This window comes from Bos indicus x Bos taurus, chromosome 6, assembly GCF_003369695.1.
Source record: "Bos indicus x Bos taurus breed Angus x Brahman F1 hybrid chromosome 6, Bos_hybrid_MaternalHap_v2.0, whole genome shotgun sequence".
In the NCBI taxonomy this organism is placed as follows: Eukaryota; Metazoa; Chordata; class Mammalia; order Artiodactyla; family Bovidae; genus Bos; species Bos indicus x Bos taurus.
Genome location: NC_040081.1, coordinates 101,308,933 through 101,325,739, shown reverse-complemented (window position 1 = coordinate 101,325,739; position 16,807 = coordinate 101,308,933). Strand labels below are relative to the sequence as shown.

The following is a 16,807-nucleotide window of genomic DNA, read 5'->3' as shown; positions in this document are numbered from 1 at the left end:
AGAAGTAGTGAAACCAGAAAAGTGTTTATTTAGGAGGAAAAAGAGTATAGTACCTGTAGATAGACTTGGGTGGACTCAGAGAGAGAGTTGAGCCCTTGTGGTAGTTTGAATCACTTTTATGGGGCGTTTCTTCTGACTTTTTCTTTGGCCAGTCGCTTTGATTTGCCTGGGTCAGAGTTCATATTTGGTGTATCTCAGGATCTTCACATATCTCTTGGCCAAGATGGATTCCACCAAAGAGGCCTACGCATAGTTAGCATCACTTAGCATCAGTCCCCTTTTGACCTCCAAGGAGTCTTTCTGCGCATGTGTAGACAGGGAGGTCTCCTGACTTTGAGAAGGAGAAATATGTGGTCTCTTATCTTCTGTCTGGGCAGGGCTCAGCCTCCTCCCTGATTGTCCTGCTATTTTCATCTTGGCCCATCTACTTCCTGCCTCAGGATGTTTTGAATAAGTTGGTTCTACCAAGGCCAGTGGGTCCTCTCTCACTGCCGCCTTGCACACATCATTGTGGTGCCCAAGCTTGGCCTCTCAAGGCTACTTCTTTTCCAGCTGCATCCATGTACTCACTCACCGTGTCCTTTATCACCCTGTGACATCTCTCCCAAGACAACTGGGTCCAGAGGAACTTGTCACCAGTCCAGACATCCCTTTCTTGGTGTGTAATTAGACTTTAATAAATATTCCTGTCAATGGACCTCCGTTGGAATCATCCAACTGAATTACATTTGAGAAATTCTGATAACACTATATTTTAAAAGGCAAGTGGCCAAGGTTACCTTCGCCTTTGGAGACTACTTAAGTTTACTTTGCAAATTTAGCCCCCTCCTCAGGGCTTCCCTGTGGCTGAGACGGTAAAGATTCTGCCTACAATTCAGGAGACTCGGGTTCATTCAATCCCTGGGTCAAGAAGGGAATGGCAACGCACGCCAGTATTCTTGCCTGGAGAATTCCATGGGCAGAGGAGCCTGGCAGGCTACAGCCCAAGGGGTGGCAAAGAGTCAGATACAACTGAGCAACTCACATTTCACTTCATTTTCCAGCTAGTAGAGCTGAGTAGCAAAACCAATCACTATTGGGTATGGCTTACTAAACTTAAATTTGTATAACTAAGAAGAGTTGTTCAAGTGATTCTTTCAGTAAGAAAGGTCTACCAAGGGACTTTTTAACATTATCCAAACAGAAATAATCTGATACTTTCTTACTCAGATGGTAAAGCATCTGCCTGCAGTGCGGGAGACCCGGGTTCGATCCCTGTGTTGGGAAGATCTCCTGGAGAAGGAAATGGCAACCCACTCCAGTACTCTTGCCTGGAGAATCCATGGATGGAGGAGCCTGGTAGGCTACAGTCCATGGGGTCTCAAAGAGTTGGACACGACTGAGTGGCTTCACTTTCACTTTCTTACTAAATAAAGTTTAAAAATGTTTTGCTTCACCAGACACAGCCACATAAGTGCAAATAACCTAGCATGTCTCTGTCACTTTATTGTTGAGTCGCTCAGTTGTGTCCGACTCTTTGGTGACCCCATGGACTGCAGCCCACCAGGCTCCTCTGTCCTTGGGGTTTCCCAGGCAAGAATACTGGAGTGGGTTTCCATTTCCTCTTCCAGGGGATCTTCCTGACCCAGGGATTGAACTTGCATTTCCTGCTTGGCAGGTGGATTCTTTCCATTGAGCCACCTGGGAAACCCCCTGTCACTTAGTCGGTCCTCAAAAAAATGTTAATTCTTTCCTTCCTCCATTCCGCTTCAGCTTGACCACACCTTAACATCTTTCAGCTGAGAACACCAGCTTTCCAGAGACCTAACCCACTCCTAAATATCCATTTCTCTGCTTGTGAGTGAAAGTCACTCAGTCGTGTCCAACTCTTTGCTATCCCATGGACTATACAGTCCATGGAATTCTCCAGGCCAGAATGATGGAGTGGGCAGCCTTTCCCTTTTCCAGGGGATCTTCCCAACCCAGGGATCAAACCCAGGTCTCCCTCATTGCAGGCAGATTCTTTACCAGCTGAGCCACAAGGGAAGCCCATTTCTTTGCTTGACTCTGAATAAACACAATGCAGATGGTTCTGGATTGTCTCCTGACAAGCTCACCAAGCTTGCTGTAGATGTTAGCTTGTTCTTGGGCATAAAACAAGACCTGTGAATGGCCTCCAGCAGGGTTCTCCCTTCAGAGCTGCTTTTGGGGTGTAGGTTGCCTGAGTGAGTTTATACTTCCTGCAAATAGATTTCATTTCACGTTTGTATTCAGCTTGTTTTTGTATACAGCAAGCATGCCCAGAACATTTTGTCATGGAAAGTAATTTGCTAATCTAGAAATAAACAATGCAGAGCTAGTGTCACTCTGAAGACACGTGGGACCATTTATAAAGTGTTCCCTGTCCTCAGCCTCTGTGCCACAAATATACTTCCTGCTTTCAGTGAGAAAGGGTGTGGTGTCTGCTGTTTTGGAGCCTTAGTTTCATGGGACCGTTCTTTTCTCGCCTGGTTTTGCCAACAAAACATGTGATTGTGTGGTTAAGACACACAGAGAGGCCCCAGGCCATTGCGGTCACAGGCTGACCTCGGACTCTTGTCTCGAGCCTTCCCCAGACAAGCTCTTTATCACATTTCATTGCTGAATTCCCAGACCTCACCTCAAGACCCAGGGGTGGGGCTTCTCAAAGCCGACTCTATTCTCCGAAGGAGAGTGACATTTCCCTTGAATTATTTTGGGTTCAGATCAGAAATGAGTTTCCACATGTTTCACGAGACCCACCGGGTGCTTAACACCGTATTACTCTCAGCGGCGTTTAACCATTGGTTTTAGACACGCATTCTAGTAGAAACAGAAAGAAGAAAAAGTGACTAATTCCAAAGCTCTCTTGAAATGATCCTTATTCCCTCCTGACATTTCTTAAACTGGCCTTCTTTTGTTTTAATTTCTTCAACAGCAAGTGAAAGTGTTAGTCACTCTGTTGTGTCCGCCTCTTTGTGACTCCATGGACTGTAGCCCGCCAGGCTCCTCTATGCTCCTCATAGAATTCTCTAGGCTGAAGTATTTTGCTCATGCTACGAGGTGTGGCTTTGGCTTAGCTGCCTTTGTTTTTTTTTTTCTTTTCCCCCAGAGTTAGCCTTTCTCTCTGCAAAACATTGCATCCTGGCTCTTGGAACTCCCCGCTGAATCTGGAGGAATTATGTCTTGCCAACCAGCCTGCTTTCCTGGAACCCAGTGTGATTGTTGACAGCACACCGGTTGCTCCACTTGACAGTCAGTTTGCTTGTCTCATTTCACGTGAATGTTCACTGGTAAGTATCCGTAAATGTGGAAAGCCTTCCTTTCCACAGTTTATTATGTTTCTTGGCCATGATAATTACTTTTATAATACCACTTGTGAATAAATTGACCAAATTAGGATGAATCACCTGGCTGGCCCTTGGCTCCTGGAATGATCCTCCACGTGTGACTTGGTGACATTATTAAAAATACAGCAGGATAGACCTGCCCAGGCATTACAGCAGGAGGTTCATTTGTGATGCTGCCTTACGGAGATAAGGAGATGAGAGCAAATTGTTCCAGCGGCTTGGCCTGCCCGGCCAACAGTTCGGAGGAGGAGCTGCCGGAGGGGCTGAAGGCGTTCGGGAACCTGGACCTTGTATTCACAGTGGTGTCGGCCCTGATGATCAGCCTGCTGATGTTCTCCTTGGGATGCTCTGTGGAGGTCCAGAAGCTCTGGGGACACATCAGGAGACCCTGGGGCATCGCTGTGGGAATGCTCTGCCAGTTTGGGCTCATGCCTCTCATCGCCTACCTCCTGATCATCAGCTTCTCCCTGAAGCCACTCCAAGCTATAGCTGTCCTCATCATGGGGTGTTGCCCAGGGGGAACTGTCTCAAACATTTTCACCTTCTGGGTGGATGGAGATATGGATCTCAGGTAAGTTACATGAGGGAAGCTCAGCTGTCTTCCCCTGCCTGGGGTGGGTGTTGGAGGCTTGCACGGTTGTGTTAAACACTCTGCCAATCTAGATAGAGTTTCCAGTGGGAAACATTTTACAGAGACTTGTTCAGTCCCAGAAGGACTTTCATCTTTTTTACCCCCTTGATTTTTGGCCACACCACACAGCATGTGGGATCTTAGTTCCCGGACCTGAGATCGAACCCATACCTCCTGCAGTGGAAGTGGGGAGTCTAAGCCCTTAAACCACCAGGGAAGTCCCCAGGACTTTCCTTTTTGAACTTAAAATTAACTTTGCTGTGACTGTCCTCTGTTTTACTGGCAACTTTTCTGAGTTATTCTTTTCAGAGTAAAGGGGCTGGGTTCATACACAGTAGTGAAGTCATGTCTCCGCCTCACCCAGTGGCCCTTCCTAGGCGTGAACTCATTCTCACCCACACTGATGGCTTTAACAACAGTCCTAATTTCACAATAGGCTCAGACTCCCAAGAAGCTAAGGATAGTTGGTTGCTATTGTAGTGGGGGTGATGGTGGTGTCCGCACAAGCAGAATGAGGGCCTCGTGACCCTAATGAGCACCTACTTTATGAGATCAGTATTTTGGGGGATTGGATAAGGGTGCTTCAGGGGTATCCTGCTTTAAGAGGCCTGTTGAGTTGACTTGCGGAGTAACACAAAGACTTTTATGACTAAAGTTTTTGTGGCTTTGCAGATGCTTAGCATTCACTACTAGAATCTCATTCCTTTCATTTTGGTCAATGACCCTGATCCCAGTTACAGTGTAGCTGAAAACCCGTGGGGAGACATCAGGCTTTATCATTCATTTACATTTTAATGAAAATGAATTAATCACATATATTTTGGAGTACTTGTTCCGATGAGGGGAAAAAAAGGGCATTTGAGGAAAGGATGGAATCACAATTATAAAAATGAAAGGGCTACAAAGCAATGGTCGTTCTAGAATCTTTGCTTACTTATGAACAAGCTGTTTCACCTTTTGCCCCGGGAAAGACCTACTTATAAATTTAAATCTTTGTTCGGTGTGTATGCCATTTAGTTGAAATTTAGTATACAATGAATGAATGAATCAGGTGGTGACTTTGCTGGGAGTTGACGTTAGTGAGTCAGCTGCAGCTATGGGTTTCTAGTTTCCTGCATGTGCTCAGTGTTTAGCATATGGAACTTATTTCACCTATAAATTTTAATGGGTTCATGCCAAGCAGACCAATAATTAATTTTCATATGGTTATGTTTTTAGTTACCCACTTATCAAAGATTTAAAATGAATCACTTGCCTCGCTCATTTAAACCCTCCCCCCTCAATGTGCACTGCTAATTGAAATTCAATAAAGCTGACATTAACATAATAATTGGAAAATGATAAATATTCTTTACACAAAGTTTATATAACAGTGATAACTTCCAGGGACTGCAAGTTTTGGGCAAGAAAAAGGACACATATTTATTAAGTACCCTGAACAGGCACAGGACTGATGCTTTCACGCATGCTCTTTCTCTTCTTTTTTTGGCCCTCAAAACAACCTTGTAAATGACCGTTTATAATTCTGAATTTTATGGCTGAGAAAATTGTGTCTCAGATTGGTTAAGTAGATTGCCAAATGCTACACATTGAATATGGCAAAATTCAGATTTAAAGTCACAGCTGTTTCTCATCAGTCTGCAATTTGGGCACTTTCTTCAATGCTGTTTATTAGCACAACTAGATCTTCTGAGTATGAGCATAAATCTTTAAAAATTTTTTTTATTGAAGTATAGTTCCTTTACAATGTTGTGTTAGTTTCTGCTGTACAGCAAAGTGAGTCAGCTATATGTTTACCTAAATCACCACTTTTTCGAATTTCCTTCCCATTTAGGCCACTTAGAGCACTTTAGGTCATTTAGAGCATTGAGTAGTGTTCCCTGTGCTCTACAGTTCATTCTCTTTAGTTATCTATTTTATACATCGTAGTGTATATTAATCCCAATCTCCCAATCCGTCCTAAACCCCCTTCTTTCCTGCTTGGTGTCTGTACCTTTGTTTGCTACATCTGTGTCTCTATGTCTGCTTTGCAAACATGTTCACCTATACTCAGAGAAGGCAGTGGCACCCCACTCCAGTACTCTTGCCTGGAAAATCCCATGGATGGAGGAGCCTGGTGGCTGCAGTCCGTGGGGTCGCAAAGCGTCGGACACGACTGAGCGACTTCCCTTTCACCTGTACTATTTTGCTAAATTCCACATATGTGTGTTAATACAGTATTTGTTTTTTCTCTTTCCAACTTACTTCACTCTGTGTGACTGTCTCTAGGTCCATCCATCTCTCTGCAAATGGCACAATTTTGTTCCTTTTTGTGGCTGAGTAGTACTCTTGCCTGGAAAATCCCATGGATGGAGGAGCCTAGTAGGCTGCAGTCCATGGGGTCGCTAAGAGTCAGACACGACTGAGCGACTTCACTTTCACTTTTCACTTTCATGCATTGGAGAAGGAAATGGCAACCCACTCCAGTGTTCTTGCCTGGAGAATCCCAGGGATGGGGGAGCCTGGTGGGCTGCCGTCTCTGGGGTCACACAGAGTCGGACACGACTGAAGTGACTTAGCAGCTTAGCAGCAGTATTCCATAGTATATATGTACCACATCTTCTTTATCCTTTCCTCTGTTGATGGACATTTAGGTAGGAGCATACATCTTTAAACAGTGTTCTTAAATACCTCTGGGAAAGAGAACATTTATCTTCATCTCTTATTAGCCAACATTATAATAAAAGCACCAATAATAGGAAGTCTGTAAAATGTAATGCTCATTTTACTTTGCTTAATTAGCTTTTAACTTCGGTCAAATTAACCTATAAGCCTCATTTGTAAAATGGGGTTAAAATTACCTATTCCCCATGAGACTGTATTTTAAGCAGGAAATATATATGCAGGGTGCCAGGGACATAGTAGGTACACAGTAAATATTAGCTACTTTCCCCTTTTTCTTATAAAATTTTGATTTCAAGCCTCACAAACAAAAAAACAAAACAAAAATCAAGTAAAAAAATTTAAATTCAAAGAAATGAAATTTTTAAATGGGGACTAAATACTAGATTTTCAAAAGCTTATAGATACAAGAGTAAGAAATCTTAATTTTCTGTAAAAATTATAAATTGGAAGCTCAGTATTATTGACTGAAACAGTATCCAAGTTCATTGCTTTTCTTACTTGACTACCAACAAAAATAACTTTTAACAAAACTCAGTAGACAATCATTGATAGGAATTCTGTTTTTCATACTGGATGAAATCTAAGAGCATTTAGTCTAGCATCTGGTAGCTCAGATGGTAAAGAATCCATCTGCAATGAAGGAGACCCAGGTTTGATCCCTCGGTTGGGAAGATCCTTTGGAGAAGAGCATGGCTACACCTTCCAGTCTTCTTGTCTGGAGAAGTCCGTGGACAGAGGAGCCTGGTGGCTGAAGTCCGGGAGGTTGCAGAGTCAGACACAACTGAGTTTCTGTATTCTGAGTGTCTGATGCTGACCGCAGTCCTCTTCCCAGTCACCTGGGCTCATCATCTTGGCAGTCCCCTGTGACTCTGTCCATGCTTCTCTTCCTCCGTTCAGTCCTGTGGCTCGTACTGTAGCCCAGCCTCTTGGTGTCACGCAGAGCTTGGCTTCCCATCTCTCCACTGTCATCACCTCTATTCAGGCCCCACAGTTCCTTTCTTGGCCAGTTGCAGCACCTTCACAATGTACTCTCTGCCTTCCATCATGGTTTTGTAGTAAGTGGTTAAGATATGTTAAGAATGTACTCATGCCTCCATCATGGTTTTGTAGTAAGTGGTTAAGATAGGCTCTGAGATTTGACTGCTTGTCTTTATATCCTGACTTGGGACCTCTTTTTTATAACTAGAAATCATAGTAGTTCCTTTGTGGTATTGTGAGGAGAAAAGGAATATATACATATAAAGGCTTTTCAACACCTGCTAAATTGAATAGAACCTAATTCAAGTCTAATGGACTTCTGTAGGTTTATTTCCCATTAACCCCTTAAGCATAGCTGGTCTGTAGTAAGAATGGACTACTAATTGTTCTTTAAACATATCCCACACATAAAAAATTTTTTTAAAATTTATTTATTTAGCTGTGCCTGGTCCTTTTGCAGCACGTGGAATCTTTAGTTGCAGCATTTGGGATCCATTTCTCCAGTTCAGTTCAGTAGCTCAGTCGTGTCTGACTCTGTGACCCCATGAACCGCAGGACTCCAGGCCTCCCTGTCCATCACCAACTCCCAGAGTTTACCCAAACTCTGGGTAAACTCAATGTCCATTGAGTCGGTGATGCCATCCAACCAGCTCATCCTCTGTCGTCCCCTTCTCCTCCTGCCCTCAATCTTTCCCAGCATCAGGGTCTTTTCAAATGAGTCAGCTCTTTGCATCAGGTGGCCAAAGAACTGGAGTTTCAGCTTCAACATCAGTCCTACCAATGAACACCCAGGACTGATCTCCATTAGGATGGACTGGTTGGATCTCCTTGCAGTCCAAGGGACTCTCAAGAGTCTTCTCCAACACCACAGTTCAAAAGCATCAATTCTTCGGCGCTCAGCTTTCTTTATAGTCCAACTCTCATATCCATACATGACCACTGGAAAACCCATAGCCTTGACTAGATGTACCTTTGTTGGCAAAGTAATGTCTCTGCTTTTTAATATGCTGTCTATGTTGGTCATAACTTTTCTTCCAGTTCTCCAACCCGGGATTGAATCTGGGCCCCCTACGTTGGGAGCTTGAAGTCCTAGTCACTTACTAACTTGGTCATCTTGGCAGGTCATGTAAATTTTGTATGCTTTAATTTCATCAGGGAAGCCCACTTCTAAAATAGGGAAAAACATAAGCTACCTCACTGGTTGTTGCCTGGATTGAATGAGGCAATACACACACACACACACACACACATATATATGTATAAATATAAAGTTATTATTATTATTATATAGGTTAGGCAAAAGAGCACTGTGTCAGAGGTCTGTGTTTTAGGTCCTGTGTCTTTGAGCAATTTGCCTTTCTGGATTGTTTCCTCATTTGTGAAAGTAATGGGTTAGACTCTCTCAGGTCCCTTTTTCTTTTCTTTTCATTGTAGTTTATTGCAGGATATTGAATATAGTTCCCTTTCTATACAGTAGAACCTTGGTGACCCATTCTATATATAATAGTTTGCATCAGCTAATCCCTAACTCCCAATCCGGCCCTTCCCTGCTGCCTCCCCCTTGGCAGCCACAGGTCTGTTCTCCGTGTCTGTGACTTGGCTTCTGTTTCGTAGGTAAATTCGTGTCATATGAGGTCCTTTTTTCCATTGTGGTAAACATAAATAACATAGCAGTTACCGTTTTAAGTGTACAGGCAGTGGCGTTAAGTACATTCAGGATATTACAGGATCTGTTCCCCAACCGGGGACTGAATCTGGCTCCTGGCATCAAGAGCCTGGGATCCTAGCCACTAGGCTACCTGGGAACTCTAGTTTGATAACTTTTGATGTAGGAAATCTGTCCTTCCCTGAGGACGTGTTTTTGTCCTTAGCAGCAAAGAAAGAATTCTGGGCACTCATGGTGGTAGAGCCTGAGAGAGTCAGCGGCCAATTTTGACTTTAAAGAAGTTCTTGATCCTTCAGCAGAGACCCTGAAAATAGGACTTCAGATTCTTCAGGTCTGCTTAACAGGGCCTGGTGGAGAACTGAAGAGGAGAGAGACAGAACTGAGACTGAATCCATGTGACTTAGTGTAAGTTTCTGTCTATAACTCTACATACTTTAGTATTTTTTTTCCTAATGAAAATAATACCCACACATAGAATTGTTTTATAGATGAAAAGAGGGAAATGTATGTAATGAAGTCTGATACTTAGCATGTGGTACTCAATAAATGCTGATTACTCTTCTTGAGGAGCAGCAGACAGGAGTAATGTTTATATTTGGGGATGAAAAACCTGGCCTGGAACCTATCTCTAGGGCCAAGTCTATTGATCTGATCTTATAGTATATTCCATGTCCATCTGGCTAGCTAGATAATTTTATGTGTTTGTTTTTTTTTTTTCAGTGGGAGAGCAAATGTATTTTTTCACAGTTTTGAGTGTCAACGTTCCAGAGTTTATTGGTTTCAAGCTAAAAACCATTGAATAATTTAAACCCATTGCAAAATAGTATACCCATGGACACTACACTTTAGTATAATGCACAGATATGTAATTTCCATGTTTTAAAGGAGGTTCAGGGTTTACCTGTTTGTCCAGACCTGTCGAGTCTGTCTCATTATTCTCTATAATGGTTTGTGGACGGTGATGCTATTCTGCTTAGTGCAAGCAGATTCTTGTTATACTGCAGTCAGATTTTGCCAACAGTTTTCCTCGGTGAGTAGCTGAGAGACCCAGTTGGCCACATCCTCTGTTTATGCTGCACTGGAATTTCATGGCAGTAAAGCAAAAGGTGTGACTGTCCATCGCATTCATGCACACTTGCTGTGTGCTTTTCCAAGCTTTGTTGGTATTTGTAATTGTTGGCAGAGCACCAGGGTCACGGATGGCCATCCATCCTTGACCATTACTGTGCGTGTGATGGGCATGAGTTGTGTAAAGGGTGGAAATCGTCACCCGTGTGATCAAGGGTACAGAATGAGTCTGATAGAATCTCACAGTTTGCTTCCCACAGTCATTAATCCTACATTTTTGGTGCGTGCGTCATGCTCAGGCTCTTCAGTCGTGTCTGACTCTGCGACCCCATGGACGGTAGCCCACCAGGCTCCTCGGTCCATGGGATTCTCCAGGCAAAAGTGCTGGAGTGGGTTGCCATTCCCTTCTCCAGGGGATCTTCCTGACCCAGGGATGGAACCTGTGTCTCCTGCCTTACAGACAGATTGTTTACCCACCACACCCCCTGGGAAACCCTACCTTTCTGGGATTTGATCCAAAGCCATACAGGTGGAAAATGCTATGCTAGTTCTCCAGAAGTTCAAGATCAAAGCGATGTAGTATCGACTTCCTTTCAGCATGTGGTGGTATGAGGAGCCAGAAATGAAGCACTGTCATAGACTAGGAATTAGGAAGTGTCCCAGACACCCTCTTCATGGATACAGAGATTTGAAAGCTCTGGAAAACTGCTTTTCTTCCTTAATTTGCTCTTCAGTTAGGAAGAATACTTTGCCCAGCTCAAACATTCATTGTTTTTGTATTTTATTTTATTAGTTTATTTAGGCTGTGCTGGGTCTTCATTGCTGCAGAGGTTTTTCTCTAGTTGCGGCAAGTGGGGCTACTCTAATTGCAGAGCACAGGCTTCTCACTGTGCTGGCTTGTTGTGGCAAACGGGCCCTAGGGCAAAGATCCCGAGGGCTGTGACTAAGACCCAGCACAGCCAAGTAAATAAAAGAAGACAATAGATCAGTTTCATACCTTATACAATATAAAATATAAATTTTAGATGAGCTGAAAACATAAATGTAAAATATAAACCTATGAAAAAGTAAAAAGTGGGGGCAATATTTGAAAAACCTCAGGAGAAGGGGGGATCTCTAATAAAACAGGGAACTCAGAAGCCGGGGGGGAAAATGGACAGATTTGACTACCTCTGTGTTCATTATTTATTGTGGCAAAAGTCATAAGCATAGTTAAAATATACGCTTGGAAAAATGTTTGTATTACATTTGATGATATGAAATCAACTCTGAATATTCATTGGAAAGACTGATGCGGAAGCTGAAGCTCCAGTACTTTGGCCACCTGATGCAAAGAGCCGACTCATTGAAAGAGTTATGCTGGGAAAGATTGAAGGCAAAAGGAGAAGAGGGCAGCAGAGGATGAGATGGTTAGACAGCATCGCTGACTCAGTGGACATGAATCTGGGCAAACTCAGGGAAATAGAGTAGGACCAGGAAGCCTGATGTACTGCAGTCCATGGGGTCACAAAGAGTCGAACATGGCTTAGTGACTGAACACCAACAACCCTACTTTTAAAATAGCTCCTGCAAGTTGAGAAAAGAAAAATCAGACAAACAAGGCTGTTGTGAGGGCGTTTCCAAGAGGCTAGTAAACATTGGAAAGCACAACCTCGTACAGAATCAGATGTATAACAAAAGAAGAGTGAGATGCATTATTCAGTGTTCTCATGGGAAGTAAAAGGGATCACCTCCAGTGTAGGGAAGATAGTGAAATATAATAAAATTTTTTGAAAGTAATCTGGTAGTATCTATTAAAATGAAAAACAGGCTTTTGACATAGCGATTCAACTTTGGAGAATCTATTCTACAGAAGGAAAAGAATTATTCAAGTGAAATATGTGTAAGAATGCTTATTATAACATTGTTTATAACAGAAGAAAACTCAAAGCAATTTTTCATCATTAATGGAGTAATTGAGGAAATTTTGGCATATTTATGTTGAAGTTCTTTTGAAAAAAAAAATGAGTTTCTTATATCTATTGTCCTGAAAATGACTGTGATATTAAGTGGAAAAGAACGCAAAAGCAACCAAGCTACAGAGTAAGTTGTATTGTGTGATTGCTCTAAAAAGAAAAAAGAATAAACCTTTATTCAATGAACAAGCAACCATGAAACAGGAATGTTTAAATATAAACAGAGAGGAGAAGGATGATATATACAAATACTTGTGAATTACCTAACTCTAGTTTTCTTAAAGGGTCATCAGTGAGCCAAATATTTGATGGTGCATCTTTGGGTTAGATTCCCAGGTGGGGGATTGTTGAATCAAAGGGTAAACACATGTGTAATTTTGCTTGCTGTTGTTATTCAGTTGCTAAGTTGTATCCAACTCTTTGCAACCCCAGAACTACAGCATGCCAGGCTTCTCTGTGCTTCACTATTTCCCGGAGTTTGTTTAAACTCATTTCCGTTGAGTCAGTGATGCCATCCAACCATCTCATCCTCTGTCCCCTTCTCCTCTTGCCCTCAATCTTTCCCAGCATCAGGGTCTTTTCCAATGAGTCAGCTCTTTGCAGGTGGCCAAAGTTTTGCTAGATGTTGCCAAACTCCTTCCAGGTTTTGCACCATTTTGCATTTTTACTGGCAATGATTGAGAGTATAGAAGGAGTATTGTTTTCGCCATGCCTCATGGCATGTGGGATCTTAGTTCCCTGACCAGAGCTTGAACCCGGGCCCCCTGCATTAGAAGCATGGAGTCATAACCACTGAACCATCAGGAAAGTTCCCAGAAGGAGTATTTTTAATATCACTGAAGTATAATGATTGCTGCTTTTCTGGAAGTATAAGCATTCTTCTGATTGTTGTTCAGCCACCCAGTGGTGTCCAACTCTTTGTGACCCCATGGACTGCAGCACTCCAGGCCTGCCTGTCCCTCACCATCTTCTGGAGTTTGCTCAAGTTCATGTCCATTGCATCGGTGATGCCATCCAGCTATCTCATCCTCTGGTTCCCTCTTCTCCTTCTGCCTTCAATCTTTCTCAGCATCAGGGTCTTTTCCAATGGAGTTTGCAGCAGGTGACCAAAGTATTGGAGCTTCAGCATCCTTCTGATGAGTGTTCAGGGTTGATTTCCTTTAAGATGGACTGGTTTGATCTCTTTGCTCTCTCTCTCTCTCAAGAGTCTTCTCCAGCACCACGGTTCAAAAGCATCGATTCTTCGGCACTATGCCTTCTTTACCATCTGGCTCTCACAACTGTTATTTTGATAGAAAATGTCAAAGTCATCACAGGCAGATTATTTTATAGGCAGGGTACTTAATTAAATGGAAACATTGGTGATTCATAGTATGGGGAGGAATGATGGTTGACCTGCTGGCCTGATCAAGTGCTGAGGACATCTCTGTCACACTCCAGAGCAGCACCGAGTCTGCCCAGGATACCTACCTGGACAGCCAGGACCACAAGAGCGAAGTGACGAGCCAGTCTGGCCTGAGCAACTCCTCGGACAGCCTGGACAGCAGTACCCGCCCACCCAGCGTGACACGGGGCGGTGTTACCCCAGCCCCCGAGGCCCCCGAGCCACCCACAAAACATGCAGCTCTGAAGAGCGAACAAGGGACGCTGACCAGCTCTGAATCCCACCCCGAGGCCATCCCCAAAAGGAAACTGTCATCTATAGGAATACAAGTTGACTGCATTCAGTCAGTCAACACATTTGCCAGTGCCAAACGAGGAGCCCAGTCCCGCTACCAAATTCCGGTCCATCGGGGTTCAGGTAGAGGACGACTGGCGAAGCAGTGCCCCCTCTCACAGCATGTCCTCCCGACGGGACACCGACTCGGATACCCAGGATGCCAATGACTCAAGCTGTAAGTCCTCTGAGAAGAGCCTCCCAGACTGCACCCCGCACCCCAACTCCATCAGCATCGATGCCGGCCCCCGGCAGGCCCCCAAGATTGCCCAGATCAAGCGCAACCTCTCCTATGGAGACAACATCGACCCTGCCTTGGAGGCGTCCTCGCTGCCCCCGCCCGACCCCTGGCTGGAGACCTCCTCCAGCTCCCCGGCAGAGCCCGCGCAGCCCGGGGCCTGCCGCCGGGACGGCTACTGGTTCCTGAAGCTGCTCCAGGCAGAAACGGAACGGCTGGAGGGCTGGTGCTGCCAGATGGACAAGGAGACCAAAAACAACCTCTCTGAAGAAGATCTGCCAGCCCACCATCGACATTGTTTCCCAGGTGTGCAGACGTATCAGATCATCTCATGATCTCCTGTTTTCTCCCAGCACCCTCTGTCCCCGGCTGTGGTCTGGCCAAGTTGCTATCTAGGCCTGCTACCTAGCTGCTGTCCGGAGACTTCCCTTTTCATCACCTGAGACTGCCCGTAGCTACTTTCCTGCTTTTTGGATCATGTGGTCTTCTGCTTTCCTGGGTTTAGTCCTTCACTTTACTGGAACACACCTTCAGTTGGAGATAAATTTTTGGAAACCACCATGTCTTTTTTCGGACCTCATATAGTTTGGCTGAGTGTAAAGTTGAAAATAATAAATACCCATTATTTTTATATAAATGTAGATATATATATATAATATTAAATAAAATTGAAAATAATTTTCCCTTAGAACCTTAAAGAGGCTGTATTATACTTAGCTTCCATTACTTGTGCTTAAAAAAAAAAATAAAGTGTGGATTTCCCTGGTAAAAAAAAAAAAAAGAAAATGTTAAAGTCATCACAGGCAGATTATTTTATAGGCAGGGTACTTAATTAAATGGAAACATTGGTGATTCATAGTATGGGGAGGAATGATGGTTGACTTGCTGGCCTGATCAAGTGCTGAGGACCCTTGCTTTCTCTGCAGCTGACCTTAGCCATGCAAAGGGTCTCCTCTCCTTCTCCTTGGTGGGGTGGGAGGTAAAGTAAGCCTCAGTCTCTCAGCCATCTGTACCACAGGTTAGGCATGTACTACATGCGAGGCAGGTTGCTCTGAGAACCTAAATAGTGAATATTAAAACATTCTCTGACTTTCGAGGGCTAGTGTTAAAGTGAACAAACTCTTGCTTTATCCCTGGTTTGTGTTGTATGATGTTTCCTGTGCCTCAATTAATCAGTAGAGCAGCCAGTATTCATGTCTATAGACAGTTTGTACATTCGTAAACAGATTGTATAATTTTCCTAGCAATTTTAAAGATAAAGTATTTTGTTGACCTGAAGGATATCTCATTTCCATTTACCTTGCATCCATCCCAAGGCGCTTCAGTCGTGGCCAACTCTTTGCAACCTTACGGAATGTAGCCCATCAGGTTCCTCTGTCTGTGGGATTCTCCAAGGCAAGAATACTGGAGTGGGTTGCCATGCCCTCCTGCAGGGGATCTTCCCTACCCAGGAGTCAAACCCATGTCTCTGACGACTCCTGCATTGGCAGGCAGTTTCTTTTACCATAGGTGCCACCTGGGAGGCCCTGCCATTTGTCTTATTTCCCCTGACTTTGAGCTTCCCAGGTGATGCTGGTGGTAAGGAATCTGCCTGCCAGTGCAGGAGATGTAAGAGACATGGGTTCTATCCCTGAGTTGGGAAGATCCCCTGGAGGAGGGCATGGCAACCCACTCTAGTATTCTTGCCTGGAGAATCCCACAATCAGCCTGGCAGGCTACAGTCCATAGGGTCTCAAAGAGTCGGACGTGACTTAGCACAGTTCAGTTCAGTTCAGTTCAGTAGCTCAGTCGTGTCCCACTCTTTGTGACCCCATGAATTGCAGCACGCCAGGCCTCCCTGTCCATCACCAACTCCTGGAGTTCACTCAAACTCACATCCATCGAGTCAGTGATGCCACCCAGCCATCTCATCTTCTGTCTTCCCTTCTCCTCCTGCCCCCAATCCCTCCCAGCATCAGAGTCTTTTCCAATGAGTCAACTCTTTGCATGAGGTGGCCAAAGTATTGGAGTTTCAGCTTTAGCATCAGTCCTTCCAAAGAACACCCAGGACTGATCTCCTTTAGAATGGACTGGTTGGATCTCCTTGCAGTCCAAGGGACTCTCCAACACCACAGTTCAAAAGCATCAATTCTTCGGCACTCAGCCTTCTTCACAGTCCAACTCTCACATCCATACATGACTACTGGAAAAACCATAGCCTTGACTAGACGGACCTTTGTTGGTATGGTAATGTCTCTGCTTTTGAATATGCTATCTAGGTTGGTCATAACTTTCCTTCCAAGGAGTAAGCGTCTTTTAATTTCATGGCTGCAGTCACCATCTGCAGTGATTTTGGAGCCCCCCAAAATAAAGTCTGACACTGTTTCCACTGTTTCCCCATTTATTTGCCATGAAGTGATGGGACCGGATGCCATGATCTTCGTTTTCTGAATGTTGAGCTTTAAGCCAACTTTTTCACTCTCCTCTTTCACTTTCAAGAGGCTTTTTAGTTCCTCTTCACTTTCTGCCACACACCTCTAATTTTACTGATTCATTTTCTTGTT

At 44.1% G+C, this 16,807-nt stretch overlaps 1 protein-coding gene and 1 pseudogene across 2 annotated transcripts in view; both read left to right on the top strand.

The window, feature by feature from the left end:
- Positions 1–3,488: 3,488 nt before the first annotated feature.
- The window catches only part of SLC10A6 (solute carrier family 10 member 6), a 31,735-nt gene continuing 18,416 nt past the window's right edge, over positions 3,489–16,807 (top strand). For both annotated transcript variants that reach the window (XM_027544968.1, XM_027544969.1), the window contains exon 1: positions 3,489–3,918. In XM_027544968.1, coding sequence (XP_027400769.1) covers positions 3,518–3,918 — 401 coding nt within the window. In that variant the 5' untranslated portion in view covers positions 3,489–3,517. The remainder of the gene's footprint in view (positions 3,919–16,807) is intronic.
- Positions 13,717–15,010, top strand: LOC113894487 (annotated as a pseudogene).